The 18394-nt window shown below is 34.3% G+C and overlaps 1 protein-coding gene across 9 annotated transcripts in view; it reads right to left on the bottom strand.

Annotated features, from left to right (window-relative positions):
- LOC149805811 (glutamine--fructose-6-phosphate aminotransferase [isomerizing] 2-like) overlaps positions 1-18394 on the bottom strand; it is a 108412-nt gene that overhangs the window by 59822 nt on the left and 30196 nt on the right. For all 9 annotated transcript variants that reach the window (XR_016419795.1, XM_089950519.1, XM_089950513.1 and 6 more), the window contains exons 3-7: positions 16878-16979; positions 16278-16403; positions 13610-13668; positions 8460-8594; positions 73-134 (exon numbers count right to left, since the gene is read on the bottom strand). Coding sequence is in view for 8 of the 9 variants with exons in the window: in XM_089950519.1 (XP_089806645.1) it covers positions 73-134; positions 8460-8594; positions 13610-13668; positions 16278-16403; positions 16878-16979 (484 nt within the window). In the remaining variant the exon portion in view is untranslated. The remainder of the gene's footprint in view (positions 1-72; positions 135-8459; positions 8595-13609; positions 13669-16277; positions 16404-16877; positions 16980-18394) is intronic.

Below are 18394 nucleotides of genomic sequence, written 5' to 3'. Positions count from 1 at the left end.
ATGAAAATATCTGATGCAGAATTCTGGTTGCAATTCACAAAATTCAGACAAATGAGAAAAATAAATTTTTACCTTGTTGCTACACATTCCCCAGGAAAGTGTGTGCTCACCATGGCAATGGCAAAGGCCCCTTCCTGAAAAATTAAACAATAAATTATCATTTCATTTCCCCAAGACCATTCCATCACTTAAAACAAAGGTTACAGCAGGGATTGGTTCAATTAAAATGAAATTCTTTACACTGTTAAACTTGTCTATAACTGACAATCAGAGGAAGGGGAGAAGTTACCCTTTGTAGACAGGTGTCCTTATATGGAATATTCTATCCTTAGTCAAAAAAAGGTCCTAAAATAAAAACAATTCTCAAATTCTCAGATTTGAAAACCATAATTAAACCTCTTTAATATCAATGAAACTTCATTTGCATGTACAAAAAAACATTTAAAATATCCTAAAAAATTCCCACAATTATGTAAGAAGCATTACATAATCACGTTTCAAATTCAGAATTCTGAGCAAAGGTTAAATTTTTGTTGTTGTTGTTGTTATTGTAGGGTTTAACGCCATTTTTCAGCACAAGATAGGCTATATATGGCGGCCAGTATGACGGGTGGAGGAAGAACCCTGGAAAATCCTGGGAAGAACCACCAACACACGAGAAGCTAATGGCAAGCTCTCTCACGTACCCAAGTTAGCAGAACCTAAGACTTGAATCCATGCAGACAGGTGAGATGGCAGTGATCTGGAACAGTGAGCACTTTAGACCACTCAGCCACATGGGGCCCAAATTTTTGTTCTAGAAAGTCTTGTACCAGTACAAGGTGATCTCTGTATTTACAAAGGTAAATGAACTATCTCTACTTACTTATAAGTTAAGTCCACCTGCAAACTGCACAGACCCAGATTTGCCAGCATGTTATATGCTGACAGATCTGGGTCCGTGAAGTTTGTTGGGACTAATCAGTATTTTTTGTGTTGTAATACATAAACTAAGCTATATCTGCACGTATCTGACCTTTAACAGAATATATATAATTTATCATAATATAAATGACTTTAAGTCATGGGTACTTATATGAGTTGGTACCTATATGTCACAGAGGACTAATTAAGTTAAAGTGTTTTGTAAATAACAGTAACAATCTCCAACTTTACAATGTTATAATGTAAATAAAATTAAGGTGGGGTTGCAGTGATTTATATACACCTGAGACACAAAATTCTGTGAAGGTCCATATAAACTGATAACAGTATATTTAAAGACTCGAAACTAAATCCGATGTTTAGTCTACACATCCACTTGTACACAAATTTATGCATATTGTTTCATTATATGCTCACTGTCTTAAATTTATTTGGCTGGCTCAATGGATTTTCATGTGAAAAAATACAGTAACATTGTATGAGTGCTGTCACTAAACCTGACCCAGCATTTTGTCGAAATGTTGTCATATTGGTTTACATAATATATATATACACTTGGAAGTCTAGTCCATCTACGAAGACCCAGATATGCCATTGTATAGTACATCAGCTGATCTGGGTCCATGCAGTTTGTCAGGAGTAATCAGTAGAACAAACAAAACAGACCCTGATCTGCTTGTACATTATGTGATGGCAGATCTGGGTCAATGCTGTTTGCAGTTCGTCTCAACTTTCAATCAAGTATATATGAAAGCATTCCTAATCTGACATTACATGTATAACAACTAAAAAAACAGGCAGTTTTGTTGTTGTTGTGGGTTAAACATCATTTTTCAGTATGTATGTACAGCAGATATACAGGGAATCCAGTACACCTGGAAGAGGAAAAACCCAGGAAAACGCAGGAAAGAATCACCAACCAACAGGAAGCTTCTAGCAAGCTTTCTCACATACCAATGTTGGATGAGCCTGAGACTTGAACCCACACAGAGCAGTTTGTAACAGAATGGATATAAAAGACCAAGTCATAGAAGAGACTGGTAAAAGAAAGTGTGGAGGCATCTTGCCTTATTAGTTGGATACATGAAGGAATTCACCTTACCTATGTAAAGAAGAGTGTTCTGAAGAAGGGGATAATGACCACATTATTTTAGTCCAGATATAGATATCATTATGTAATATACTCGCTTTTATACTGCTTTAATATTACTTAGTTCATCTGGTGTTCACATTGGATATTCAATCTGTGTTTCTGTACTGTACATAAAGACTAGAAATATACTGTATAATACAATATAGTATATACTTGCTTTTTAGGCATGATCAACTGCAAACTGCACAGACCCAGATCTGCCATCCCATACTGTGAAGGCTGATCTGGGTCTATGCAATTTGTTAGGAGTAATCAGCAGAACAAACAATATAGACCCTGATCAACTGGTGCTTTATACTATGGAAGATCAAGATCCTTGTTTGCATTTTAACTCAACTTAGAAGTATATATAGTATATAACATATATGGTCTCTAACAGACCATGGAAGACCAAGCTGTAATAAATAAGCAGGATAATACATGGCCATATACATTACTGGCAGACAGATACAATGGATGATACGGAGCTGCATAACCCATGCACTTTAAATAACACATGCTTTTGTTAAAATAATTCTTTCCAGGAAAATGTGTCGTCATCTAGGTTCATTGAATAAAAATAATCATCTTAACCCAAAACAATTATTATTCAACCCAAGGAAACTGTATCCTATTGTAGAAAATTTAAATTCATCCTGTCATTATCTAAATACCTAGAAATCAGAGGAAGATGTTTACTCAAAATGGTGTGCAACAAAATCTGGGATGACAGAAAAGCCATGCTTGGTAATTAAAAAAAGGGTGTAAAAAAAGTCTCAGATCATTCCAGATCAGGAGTGACTATAACAAGATCTTCAATGCAGCCAGCAAGGTGGAAATACTGGATATCAGATGGGCACAATTTTCATTTAGAACCAACAAGACAGCATAAAAAAATGTTGGTGAACACTCTATGCTAATATAACCATCCATTGATCGAAGCAGTAATAATAAAATTTTGAAAAAGGCTGCCATGGCAGTCATATTTGATGTTGTGTGTATGTACTAGTGCTTAATGGTACCTCAGCATAATAATAGCTATATGGTCAACAAAACATCAAAAGAAGTTTTCTAGTAAAAACCACCATGTCATGCGAGTGTTCTTGAACCTTTGAATAATAAGTCAAGTCATACTGCAACAAAGATCCTGACCTGCCATAGCATAATGTGTCTGCAGACCAGGGTATATGAAGTTTGTTCTACTGATTTATCCTAACAAGCTGCACAGACCCAGATCTGTCGGCACATTATTCCATGGCAGATCTGGGTCTGTGCAGTTTGAGGTTCGACTCGACTTATAAGCAAGTACATACAGTAGTGTTCTTTGCTCTGCTTTTTTAATTTAGCCTACTGTAAGTACAACAGGACAGTCAATACTAATTAGCTACCTCATATTCTGAGATCAATTTTAATCCCTGTAATGGTTTTGTATTTTTGAGGTCATTCCATCTACATGTACATATTTCAATGTTTAATCTGTTCAAACTCTGAAAGGCAATGATGCTGCAGCCAATAGCCATACTGAGAAAATCCATACCTATTGGGGTGGGGCTGTGCTGAATAGGAGCACTGGGTATTCCACATCATTACCTTTTTCCATCAGACTAACAATAAAGTGATAAGTGACAATTACCTCAAAACACAGTAGTTTTGCAAACCTTAATCAATGAGCAGTATATAAAAGAAATAAAATTAACTAGATAATTGCCTCAAGACAAAGTTTCATTAGACTGAATGGATGAGCAATATATAAAAGAAATAAATTTGTCAAAAGTGCATACATGTTTTATTAGATTGACTGTCTAGGTTTACTGATAAATAAAACTTAGCTAATTTTTGCATAGGAACATGACTATCAATCAAGACAAACCCCAACCATTATGTTCCATTTGTATAAAAACTTCGCAACTGCATAGCTTACTGTATTATGAAATACAGGTTCATTTTGCCACCATCTGCCCTAAATCGGTTAGGAAACACAGAATTTGTATACCGTAAGTATCATGGAATTATGTCACTTTACTGTAAATACCACTAATATTGTTTCACTACCATAAAGTCTGTAACACTAATAGTTTGTCACTTTACTGGAAAGTATATACCACTAATGTTTTGTCATTATACTATAAAGTCCATACCACTAACATTTTGACACTTTAGTGTAAAGTCTATATCGGGGCCCCGAGTGACCAAGTGGTCTAAAGTGCTCTCCGTTACGGATCACTGCCATCTCACCTATGTCTGCGTGGGTTTGAGTCTCGGATTTGGCTAATGTGGGTATGTGAGAAAGCTTGCCAGTAGCTTCTCATGGGTCGGTGGTTCTTTCTGGGGTTTTCCCGGGTTCTTCCTCCACCATTAATTCTGGCTGCCATGTATAGCCTATCGTGTGCTGAAAAATGGTGTTAAACCCTACAACAACAACAACAACAACAACAGTCTATCTCACTAACATTTTTACACTTTACTATAAAGTCCATACCACTAATATTTGTCAGCAAAAACATAGTGTACATGAAGTACATTGTACGTATGCACCTATAATACTGACTTAGAAACTAAATCTACTATGTTAGTGTAAATTGGACAGCTGAGAGAATTTCCAAGCATAATGACACCAGGTACAATAAGCCATTAACTGGGCCGTTACTCAGGTAAAGTTATCGAAAATTTAAAATTTGTCCTTATCTAGAAGCACGTACATATGTGCATCAAAACTCATGCCCTGCACATTTAATTTACACTACATTTATTGTATGGAAATTGTGCAGAGAGTTTCTAACAATACATATTACCAAAAAGTAACCTAGGATATAGCTCTGAATGTTTTTTTAATTATGTTGCTTATAAATGCACCCCAGTTCTGAATTAAAGATATATGCTTTTTTAGGAGCCATGAAGTTATCTTGCTGAAACAAAAGTCAGGAGGGTGAGCAATCAGGGGGACATAACTCTTCCAAATAAGGAAAACTCTAAGTAGGCAGATGTAATTATAATACATTGTTCAAATAAAATTTACTTTGAATATGTTGAGTGGATATCAAGCTATGCTGGTACAAGCAATGTTTCATGTGTAGATATGAAGTTAACTGTCCAAAGTCATAACTCTGTATCCAAAATGGAGTTGACAAAACAACCATAGAAGGCACATCTTTACTGAACTATGTACACATCAAATTACATCAGAATATTTCCTGAGAGCCATGCTGGCTACAAGGATATGACATAGTGTAAGTGTAATATTGATGGAAAAAGAGCAAACACTCCAACAAAAATTGGACCTTATGAGATCAAAACTTTACCAGGTACCATGCTGGTTTTTTAAGCATAGAAAAAAAAACAATATACACCGACAACAGCACTAACACTGTAGCATTTAAAGCTTTGAGTAAATTCATCCCCTCCTCAAATCTATTTTATGCAAAATCTGCTATTATCTTTTTAAATATTATTACTGTTACAGTGCATAACAGTAAACTATCACCAAACTGTGGTGGCTGTAGACTTATCACCAGACTGGGGTGGGTTGTGAACTATAGCACCATATTGGAGTAGATTGTAAACTGTATCACCAGGCTGGGCAGGGTTGTAATCTATATCACCAGACTGGAGCAGGTTGTAAACTACAGCACCATACTGGAGTAGATTGTAAACTGTATCACCAGGCTGGGCTGGGTTGTAATCTATATCACCAGACTGGGGTGGGTTGTAAACTATAGCACAAGATTGGAGTGGATTGCAAATTATATCACCAGGCTAGGCTGGGTTGCAATCTGTATCACCAGGCAGGGGTGGGTTGCAATCTGTATCACCAGATTGGAGTGGGTTGAAAACTATATCATCAGGCTGGGGTGGATTGTAAACTGCAGGGCCTAAAATTTTCACTTTTGACTCACTGGTAAAGGACCAGAAGGGCCCTAAATTGCCAGGTCCAGATAAGCCAGATAGGAAACCACTCACAAACTTAATTTATATACAGTCAGTAACTATTCATTTTGGTAGATATTCCAAGGTTCCTCTGACCTTTCCCACCCCATTTTAGATACTTTGACATTTTTGTTGTCAAAATATCTAAAATGGGATGGGAAAGGTCAGAAAAAACTCTAGATTACTTGGCAGTCAGTGGGAAATGACCTCATCAGGAAATAAATTAACTAATTCTGGCCTCTCTGGCAGTTGAATAACTGGTTGTGCACTTAACATTGTATAGGCTTTGGGAACCAGGATCTTGAGGACTGAGGTGGGTATGTTTATTTACTACAGTAGCAATAACATTTCTGGTGCAAGTAATTTATGTCCTATCAATGGGTCAATTATAAAACTGGACATGCCTTTGAATAAGGCCCCTGAGATTGGCTAACTCCAGGTATGCCATACATGTTAAATAAAACAAACAGCCTCATACATCCCAACCCTGAGAGGTATAAACAAATTTTTTGCTAATTTAAAGAGCAAAAAAGCATATCTGAACACAAAAATTGTAATCCATATATTTCTAGTCCCAATAATAGTACCCCTACTTCGTTGAGGCTACAACATTGTAGCTGATGTACATGTACATTTATTTTTACTACTAACCTGGTTCTAGAGATGAAAATATTTGGGAAAAAATTGACAAGTTCCATGTGGATTAGAAACAGAATACCAAAACAAAACATACTGAAAAATTATTTATATTCAACAAACACTTTAACTAGTCTACATGTCTAACTTTTGCCAAATTATTGTGCGGTCCACACATTCGGCATGCGCTGTATTGCATTCCTCATTCTTTTTTTAACAAATTTGTAGATAGTGTTGATTTGTCCTTTACCTGATCAGACACATTTTTAAGTTTAAAAAGACCAATCTGCTCTAAGAAATTTCACCCATAAGTCAAACCATACAAGCCTATTTGTTTAATGTCTTGTGCCATTTTCTTTAAAATCACAGACTGGTCTGATACAATACTTGAATATCAATATAATGAATCTGCAAGGCATAGTTCAAATTAAAGAAACCCATCTGTTTTCTTGGAAATGGGTCATTTACAGTAGATATAAATATAAAAATTAGAAAATTACAAGTAGGTTTATGCTTGACAAATTAGCTTGTATGCTATTCTCACACAGGAGACTGACCTTTTTAAAGAATATTCTCAAACATTTAAGAAGGGTGGAATTACATAGATATTAATGTAAATGACAAACAACTATTTATTGCTTTATTTTACTTTAATTTTTAATGTACCAAAAAAGCGTGATCTATACACAGGAGAGTGTAAGAAGCAATCTGCTGGGAAAAAAAGTGCAATGATTATGCCAGATGTAAAATAGTTGGCATGTATGCAACCACTAGTGATCATAACGAACCCATGGCCAAGCCTTTTTCCAGTGATCCTGGAAAGTCTAAATACATTAATTTTTCTCGTAACTTCCGTCCTTATGGGACCGAAGACATTTACAGTCCTGCAGAGCAACAAGCAAATTAACTGCGGTTGATTGTTGTATTCCACGGGCACCAGTAAATTCATGCTTAAACAAACTCACAACATCTAGAACATCCAGTAATCTGATACTATTAATGCTTAGTTTTAGCTACAGTTGAGAACATACAAAATTTGATTGACGAAAAGCAAATTTAGGCTGGTGATCAGTGTATTATATTGCTAAATTTGCAGATTTTCTGTAATATTTTACAACACTAGTCTCTCATTACTGATTGACTTCCATTTGCATCAGTGCATTTCTTATAGACTTTTAAGGATTAAGAAGCACATTTTCTGCAATTTATAGGAACAAATAAGAAATATTAAAGGTCCAACATGGTAGTACGGATTACATATAGCTGGTCCATCACTAAAAAATCAGTCCTGGACCTAGGACCACCATAATGGTCAGGCTCTGAAACTGTATTACCAGGCTGGGATGGGATGTAAACTATATCACCATGATGGAGTGGGTTTTAAAATAAAAGAATAAGATTTAATTATAACAGTATATGAAAAAGTGTTTGCACTTTTGAAAAATTTCTCCATTCTTCTAGCTTTCCATAGTGCTTTAAAATTCTAATTTTTGTTAGTTACCAATTTTAACTGATAGCATGATTTATGCTTTTAAAAAAATTTAACACACATTTTTCTGTATTTAAATCAAGATGTAAAGATCACTAAAACAAACCAAAAGGAATGCTTCAACCATGCAAAGAATCAACCAATAATTTACTCCAAGAATAAAAATAGCTGGAAATATCCCTTGTCTGGTGGTCTGCCAAAAGTTTAGCAAGTTTGATGGAAAAGTAAAACTGAATGCTACTTGACTGAGATCATGTAAGTTATGAAGGAAGATTTATTTTTATTTTTAACAATTTTATGAAAATCGTATTGTTTTTTTCCCCCCTCCAAAATCCAAATAAATATTGAACATACCAGTTGCTGAATTGCCATCTCAACACATTCACGGAATGAAATATTTTGGGACTTGTGTTCCTCATAAACATGCTTCACCAGCTTGACGATGACCTCTGTGTCCGTCTCAGATTCAAACACAAATTTTTTCTTCTCCTGAAACAGGGCAAAGACGATCTATAAGCATTATGAAACACTTAAAGTCAACATACGGGGAAAAGTAACTCAATGTTGTGAAATGTGCTGAGAAACAGCACAATAACTATACAAGGTGATGCATGTATTTGTAAATTTATTTAAATATGTTTAACAGCAGTGTTTTTTAAAAGTTTTAAACTATTGATGTTTATAATTAGTGCTAGATGTGATTTACACCATAACTGGCTTTTCCTTCAAATAATAACTAATGCACTTGCTTACAAAACAAGTCAAACTGCAAACAACAAAGACAATGATCTGGTGTAGCATAATGCACCTGCAGATCTGGGTCCATTTTGTTTGTTTATTGATGACTCCTAACAAACTGCACAGACCCTGATCTGACGATGCATTATGCAAATGCAGATCTGGGTCTGTGTAGTTTGCTGCAGGATTTGTCTTATAAGTGAGTATATGTGGTAAGAATAACTTCTCTTTCTCTTTCATAGTTTATTTTTGCAGATGAATATAATGTAGATGGTGATAAAAGAGTTTACTAGTATGTCCCTCAATTTAACTGTCTCAGCATCAATCAATAACACTTTGCCAATTAAGGAGGTGGCTCTTATAGTTTCCATAAAATGCATTACGTATATATCAATATTATTCAATCTTAAAGAAATTATTTTTGTGCCAACACCCTATTATAGTGCTTCTTCTTATATCTCATAATATGGGAGCATCAAGTACATCTGTGAAATCAAAAACATTGAAAGAAGCAATAATAATAAATCTACTCAGTCATCAACCAAACCATATCTTGATATTTTTGCTAATAACTTTGTTCTTCCTTGATATGATGACATATAACTAATTAAAAAGAAAATCTGGGCTTTATGATTTTTCTCACCCCTTCAACTTCAATTCTTTCCCAGTGATACCCCACACGTCTTGATGATGATAACTGTAAACGTTTTTAAAACAAGACATAATTCCTCAGAATGCATCTATGTTTTTGCATTTACAAAACTTCTGCGTACAATATTAGGGCTTATTCTCAACTGAAGAGTCCCCTGAAGTGTCTCATTCTGCCCTGGCAAAAAAGAATGACAGGAATTCAAGGTAAGACTGTTTCTTCTACTTAACTGCAAAGTGCTCAAACCATCTCTGATATTCCAGAGCAACAAGATCTTCAAGATGGTCACTGTAGTAGCAATACTGGATGTAAGATTGAGACCATTATCATTAAGGATCAACTAGACATCATAACAAATCTTTTGGTGAAAACCAAATGTCAATACAACAGGAAGAATAGCCATAAACAAGATTTGAAGATGGCTGCCATCATTACTGACATGTTGTCTGTAGGATTGGCATTATTTTCATTTAGGACCAACTAGATATCGTAACAAGCCTTCTGGAGAAGACCGCTATGTCGATGCGATCTTCCATTCAGAGTAGCATAAATATAAAAAAGTTCATAATGGCTGCCATTGTGGCTGTATTGGATACCAAATGGCCATCTTTTCATTTAGGACCAACTAGTATCATATATCTTATCAGACCATATACAACAAAAACAGGACAATCATCCACAAGTATGTATGCATAGGAAGAAGTATTAAGTAGGTAATATCTACCATAACACCAGTTAATAATAAAGAGATGGAAAAAAGGATTACTTCACTAATCAGGCATTCAAACCCTTCAAAATTACTGAAAAGGGACAAATCTCGATGAAAATTATGAAAGCACTTGGGAGAAATGACTAATACAGTACAAAGTAATGACTGACAGTAGAAATGCCAAAAGGTGACTTAAAAGATAAAATGTGCACCCAAGAGATTCATGCAAATCACAAGAAGTCCAATAAACATTGTCAGAAGTCGAAACAAGGTACTAATGTCTTTGTTTTTATTCCAGACAATCAATTACTAACTGGAGGAGGAAATAATTACTTTACAAACCTGGTCAACATATTATGGATACAACTTGGCATCTGACATGCTTAAATGGTCTTGTCATATGCAAGCATGTGATGGACTTTATTATTTAACAATCAAAGGCATTATAAACTAGATGAAATTTTGAAGATAAAAGTTGCATGTTTCTTGCATCACATTTGTTGTTTTATAAAATCTCATACCATATATGCTCATTTATAAGTCAAGTCCAACTGCAATCTGCACAGATCCAGATCTGCCATCACAATGCAAAGGCAGATCCCGGTCTATGCAGGTTGTTAGGAGTAATCAGTAGAACAAACAACCCTGATCTGCTGTCACATTATGCTATGGCAGATCAGGATCTTCGTTGCTTGCAGTTTGGCTTGACTTATAAGTGAGTAAAGACAGTAAACGAAAATTCAATTGGTCTTTGTATCTTGTATCTCGCACTTGCTGTACTAGTATGTATATACATATGGTCTCTCTCTTGCTGATTTCTCCTACAATATACTCCAAATTTACAGCTGTAAAAGTATCTTTATTGATCAAATATGTATTAACCTTCAAATATGTATTAACCTTCAGCCAGGAGTTTCCCTTTAAAGGATAAATGGTCTCCAGCTGTTTACAATACAGGAAGATACCACCATGACCGTAACATCTGGGTGGAGGATCAGTCAAAGCTCTTTTTAAAATCACACAATGAATACAGTTTCCTGGGTAAATCTTGTGTCCACACAATGAATACAATTTCCTGGGCAAATCTGGTGACTTGGTCCTCAAAACATTTATGTACGCATTTATAAAATAACCTAGAGGATAATTTTGTGTTTTGTATCGGATTGTTATTTCTCACTTCATATAAGGGTTATGAGACCAACAAAACCAAATTTGGTAATAAAAATATTTTATTTTATGGATGAGTTGGCACATTCACAAGACAAGCCTGTAAGTGCAGGATATACATTTTTTGTTATGGCCATTGACTTTCAATGACATATGGACAGAAAACCATTCAACTGATCTGACCATCAAAATTACATGTTCAATTTTATTACATCTAAAATACATCACAACAATATTTATGAAGAAAACAACAGTATGTTTTAAGGGTCATCATTCAAGTTGCTAATTATATCTGTCTACAATCTGGAATTGAAATAAATATATATTAACACTTGTTTGTGTTAACATGCTCACAAACCAATACAACTAGAAACCAAAAAGACTTGTGACCTTTGAACTTAAAATAAATAACAGAGTGTTGAATATCAAACTGTTCATTGCAATTCAACCAAATACAAAGCCCAGTCAAGATGTTCACAAGGTCAATGAAACACAGAAATGCAAGCAATGACCATTGACTTGATCCCATGTTTGATTCGGTATGGCTTTCTAAACCCCACATCGATGTGACAGTCTGTTCAGGAAAAGTACCAACAACAAAATTTTCAAGACGTCCACCATGGAAGCATAATAGAGGTGAGACTGCAATCATTTCATTTTAGGCCAACCAAACATCATAAGAAGTCTTCTGGTGAAAACCTATGTTGATTTGACTACCAGGATTTTCAAGAAGGTCATTGTGGTATAAGCAACACCACTGTTTCAATCAAGCAAGTATTTTAGGAATAGAGATAATGATTTGTGTCGTTTCTGCGTTGGACACAGTATCATATCAACATCCCCTCATGCTAAAGTCAATGGAATGAACATTTTGGAAAGCAACTAGATAAAGTGATTGATGGCCAAAACAGACATGTACATTTTAGGTGACTTCAAAAGAGATCTTATGAATAATCAAATTAACACAAATTGGTTGAATTTAATATTTCATATGGTCTAACCCAATTAGTGGACAAACCAACATGAGAAACTGACCACTAGAAAACTCTAATAGAATATATCTATACAAAAATGGAAGAAAATGTGACAAAAATATATATTCCTGGGATAGGTCTATGCGATCACTTTCATTTTTTCCTAACCAGAAAATCTGGCTCAAAACAATCCAAAGCTCAATCCATAACATGCAGTATAGGTAACTTAAGCATCAAGATGAAAACAAATATCTCGTAGATCTCATAAAATGTTCCTTGAAGAATAGTTATCTACGTTTGATGATGTGGATGAAGCTCTTGATATACTGAGCCAGCTTTTTTTTAAGCATGTGGTAGATATAAATGTACCTTTAAAAAATGGAGATTGTAAAGGATTTCCAGCCCGAGTTGGTTAACTCTTGTTATTCTAGACGCCATGAAAATCCATGATTATTTCAAACCTGTTGTTCAGCAAGCACATTACAAAATACGAAGAAATAAAGCAGCCAAACTGATGATCAATGGGGCAAAGAAGAATTACTATCAATCAACTTTAAACATTAATTGCAGTAAAAATTCTATGTGGAAAGTTTTTAACAAACCAGATGCAGGTAAACATTCCACAATGTCACTGAGATCCAAATTCTCAGGATGGCCTGATAATTGTCAAGGATGATGAAATAGCTAATATATTTAAAGATTTTTTTGTCAATATAGCTGCAAGAATTAAGAAAGCCAGTGGAAACTCCAATCACAATAAACTATGAAATTTCTGTTCAGAAACAAAAATCCAGCTGAGACAAAATTGTTATCTCTACAATATCAGATGAAGAAAGTTGTAAAGTGAATGCAACATGAAGAAGTATTATTGATCACTGCAAAAATCAAATGTACTAAAGATAATGTTTGGAAAAACTTTTGCTTCCAATTCAAGGAAAATTTATGAAATGAAAATGGTATTTCTTTTCTTCAAAACACAATGGGAAAGGATGTTAGAATCAATACTAACTGCATGGACCTGTTTCCTATAGCACCATCTAATCAGGGGATAAATAACTACACCAGTTGCTAACTCCCCACCTCCATTTACTCCATCTGCTACATTGCCTATACTACCTTGCTGCCTTACGGCTTCACTTGTGTATTAGTTTATGTTTCGGACTCTACTGGAAGTTCACTAAGGGAAAGGTGTATAAACAGAAAGAAAGATATAAAAATAGAGCCAGTGTCTGCAAAAGAGAGAAAGATTGATATTCAGGTTACTTACCAAGAAGGATTTTATGTCCTTGTAATTGGTAATAATACCATTGTGAACAACCAAAAATGCTGAAAACAGAAAATTTTAAAATTAAACATAATCATCAGGGTATACTGTGAAATCTGTTTATTAAGGAAACTGAAGGAACCATGAAATTTTTTGTCCTTTATGGACAAGTGTCCTTTCCATAAATGTTAATAATGAGCTCTTGAATAAATACTGTCCTTTGTAAGCAGGTGACCTTTGTAAGAGTGTCCCCTTAAGTCAGGTTTCAAGGTATATAAACCTTCAATTTGAATGAATGCAGCTTATATTTGGAATATAGTAACCTGAAAATACTGTACATCAGTTTGTTATGCAACAGTTATGTAATAGTTTGAATCCTTTCATTTAATATTCTTGATCATTTAAATTTTTCTAGACGTCTTCTGGAATTTGTGGTTCATGTTCTGGATGACAATGCTTTAGTGTGAGTTCACTGGCTTCTGTGTGCATGTATATGTTTGTGTATGTGTGAAGAAAACCATTGCATCATATAGTGAAAACAATGGTCCAAGTTATGGATGAACTACAAGCCAAATAAACAGAATTATTTTATATTTTATTATTTAATAAATACTCCTCTAACAAATCTTTTTCAGGCCAAAGATCTATAACTACTTATCATACCCCAAAAAATCAATGTACTTTGTGACAATTTATTGATAGCCATGCTGTACAAATCAACGGGATGGCTTGTATTTCACCATAGAGAAAAAGGAGTGTTTACTTGATCTATGATTGTTGTATACAGCTGTTGCCTGTGAACATATTCTTACAAGATAATCTTTTACAATTACACTGTCACACCAAGTTTATCTATGTAAAGCAAGTACTCGATTGTAAAAAGCTTTAGCCAGATCTGTCATCACATAACATGCCAACCAATCAGCAAATGCAGATGAGAATTTACCCAGATCTGTCATATCAGTGTGCTGGCAGATCAACATTTACTGAGATCATGCAACACACAGTGTGTTCACTGATCAGTATTTACCCAAGTCTGTCATTACACAGTGTATTCATTAATCAGCATGTACCCAGATCTGTCAATTATAAGTAAAACAAACTGTACAGTTTCACATGCAGGTACATTCTGCACTGATAAGACAGAAAATGATAGTTGCATTAAACTGTTTAGGTTTATACTTGTGTACCTGTGTACAGTAGGCATGTGTGTCTTTGCTTATATGTTGAACTGGTATCTTTAATCATGTGTAATATTGTACAAAGTGTTTCAGGGCTTGAAATAAACACTAATCCGCTATCCCACAATTAGTGATTTTGCCAATGGATCTCTAAAACCCAGCTGTAACTAATCCATTGGAGCAGTGAAAATTATCACCAGCTGCAAGCATAACAGAATTGAAATGGTTGTGAGTTAGTATTTTTCTTCAATGGTTAATTTATGCAGATCTGTCATGTGTAAATGCAGATTAGAATTTACCCAGCATCTGATCTTGGGTGGAATTTTCCTATCCTACACCACTACATATGAAGGATTCTATTTTATCTCTTGCAATGGCAGATGTGTGTCTTTGCTGTCTGAATTGTGGCAAGTTTTATTAATGGATATATATATATATATATATATATATATATATATATATATATATATATATATATATATACATACATACACACACACACACATACATATTCAGTAAGTTTCTAAGAGATGTTCATATAATCTAATTACAAGACATGTTCATTACAACTAATGATGGGACAAGTCCATTATAACTGATGGCAAGACAAGTCCATCACAATAGATGATTAGACATGTCATTAAAAATGAGACAAGTCAGTTATAACTGAGGATGATACGAGTCCATTATAACTGATGACAAGTCCATTATAATCAATGATTAGATATGCCCATTGCAAATGTTGAGACAAGTCCATTACAACTGATGATAATACAAGTCCATTCCATGACAAGACGAGTTATATTTAGTCTTCTGAGTCACAAGCACTACTTTACCCCTCCCATTTATTCAGATAAATTCTTTGACATTTTGTGAAATATTAAAATAATGCTGCATCATAAATATATATAACAATCTATCAAAATACATGTTCACATAACAATTTCACTAAGTAAAAACTTGTTTGTTAGACACAAAATTTATAATGCTTACTTAATATTACAACTGGTTACATATTATTATTATTATTAGCAATGATGAAATATGCCTATTTATTGCATCAGACCTTTTACTTAAGTTGGGAGAAATGTGTTTGTGATACTGACAGGCTGAATTTGATTTTTATCAATCCTATCAGTTATTTAAAAAAAGGTGGATCTTATGCAATATGATATAGGATAAATGTATGGACAAAATACAGCAAAAATATGTTCACCCATGGTATGTAGCAGCTGTGAGTTATGGATTTCACACTGAATCAGTTTTTGATAAAATATATTTAACTTATCAATAGGAATGAAAATGACGTTCATTTTGTAACCTTCACTAAAGTATTTCTTCAACATTAAATTGAAATGAATACTTTCAAGATGATTAAAAATCTGTTCAAATTAAAGACTGCATCAACAGATATTTTATCTAACAATGGAAATCTTATCAGCTAAAGAAAGAAAAGACTAACTCTGGATATAAAGAAGGACAAATCTTACCGTTATCAGGGCCTGATCTCTGTGGATGGCTGTTTACTGGACTGGGTTCACCATGGGTTGCCCAGCGGGTGTGGGCAATGCCCGCATGAATTTTGTACTCCCTGTTGAAGTTTATGCCACTTGCCTCTGAAAAGATTTATCAAATGCTGATTATGTTATTAAATAACAATGAATAAGACTGGTAAATGAAAAACAACAACAAATATTCTGTAAATTATTTGTCTTCCTGATTTTTTAAAATCATTTGCATGACAAAACTTGGTGAAAACATGACAAAATGGCTGGATAAGCTGTAATTTGTTGGGAAAAGTTGCTGTTTCCTAAAGTCTGCTAATTGTTCTTAAGGTTAAGACTGCACAGCAATTTTTATTATTTTCCTGTAGGAGTCACATGCTGAAAAGATAAAAGTGTATGCAGCAGAGAAATACAGTCATTATGACTTACAAATGGACAACACTGCAGCTTCATTTGCAATACTGACTAATGTCCACCACAACCATTTTAAGTCTTCCCTGTTATCGACCAAACCTAATGATAGAAATGAGTTACCAAGCAAGAAAAGAAATAATGTTACATAACAGTTTACATTTCAAAGCTTACCACTGAAAACCTCTTCCTGAAGAAAGGAAACTTTTCCAGTCTTCCTGACAATTTTTAGTGAGCATTTCTCATCATCCCCATCACTGCCTTCAAATGCCACACCTGGAACATGAATAGAAGGGAAAAAGCTAAAATACTGTGATCATACTTATTCTATTCAACATAGTGAATGTTATTTAAATATTTGCAATACAGGTATGTTTTATTTCATAAAAAAGCTGGATTATATTCCTTTTACTTTGATACACTTTCTAGCCAGCATAAAATGTAACCTTGGACAATAAATTAGTCATGAAAATCAGCACATACAAAAAAATAAAAAAGGTAAGGTGAATAAGTTTATGATTACTGACATCATGTCATGTTGACACAATATTAATGAAGGTAAACAAAAGGTGATAAAAACAAAAGAACTTTTTCAAAATGGAGATCATAAAGATAGGATGAAATGGTGTGTTCACTCATTTACCTGTGTGAATTTTACAGTTACTTGTACAAGTATATAATGATAAGAGATGAAACTACAAGGTGAAGATTATTTATAGGTTTACAATTCCAGGAGTACCATACTTCATAAATGAAAGTGATTCTTTGGAGAGTAAAGCTAACATAATTCATGTCACATGAGTTTAATTTATTCTCTGTTACTGTGGACTGGGATTTCTGAAAAATCTAGACATTAATGAATGCTGAATACATACACCATCTTTACCCCATGTTTTCAGATAGCAAAATAATATTTTAATTTTAAAAAAATTACCTTTGTGGGGTTTGTAAGTATATTAAATACTTTTAAAAAAAGAGATTAGTTAATATTCTTTTATTCTGATTTTAATTTCCAGTCATTTTTAAAAGGTTTATAGGAAAGACTGCTTATTCTCAATTAGAATATATCACTCTTTGGAGATGTGTGCACTGCCGCCACCTCCTCAAAACACTCTTTGGGGATGTATGCACTGCCGCCCCCTCCTCAAAACACACTTTTCAGTCTCAACACCCCACCCACAAGCACTGTCTGGAAATAGGGCACATATAAGCATTATATGAAGTCTTTAAGTAAACCCCTGTGTTGCTATTAAAAAGATTTTCAAAATGACCACAGTGGTGACAAGTGTCCAAGTGGCATAATTCACATTTAGGTCCAACTAGATCCTGGAATGAATGTGTGATAAGTTTCATGGCAATCTCCCAAACAGCCTAGATCAAGCAGTGATAGCAAACTTGTGCTAATGGACAAATGGAGGACAAAGGACAAAAGCAAAAGAACATCCACAGAAATATTTCACAAAGTAAAAAAAATTCATGACTAAAATACATAATTAAATAGTGCTTATAGTTTTTTTATATAAAAATGCTTTACTGGACTCCTGAATTTAAGGTGGATTACCAGGCAGATGTGCAAATCTTAAATATAAAAGACTGGAATCACAGTTTGCTTCATTGCATTGTAATTTCATGGCAACATGGTAGTATGATCTAAATATGTCTCTTATGATGGGTGAGATCAATGAACTCAT

This window comes from Sinohyriopsis cumingii, chromosome 2 (assembly GCF_028554795.1).
Source record: "Sinohyriopsis cumingii isolate HCF-2022 chromosome 2, ASM2855479v2, whole genome shotgun sequence".
Classification (NCBI taxonomy): domain Eukaryota; kingdom Metazoa; phylum Mollusca; class Bivalvia; order Unionida; family Unionidae; genus Sinohyriopsis; species Sinohyriopsis cumingii.
This window is presented reverse-complemented; position numbering and strand designations above follow the sequence as displayed.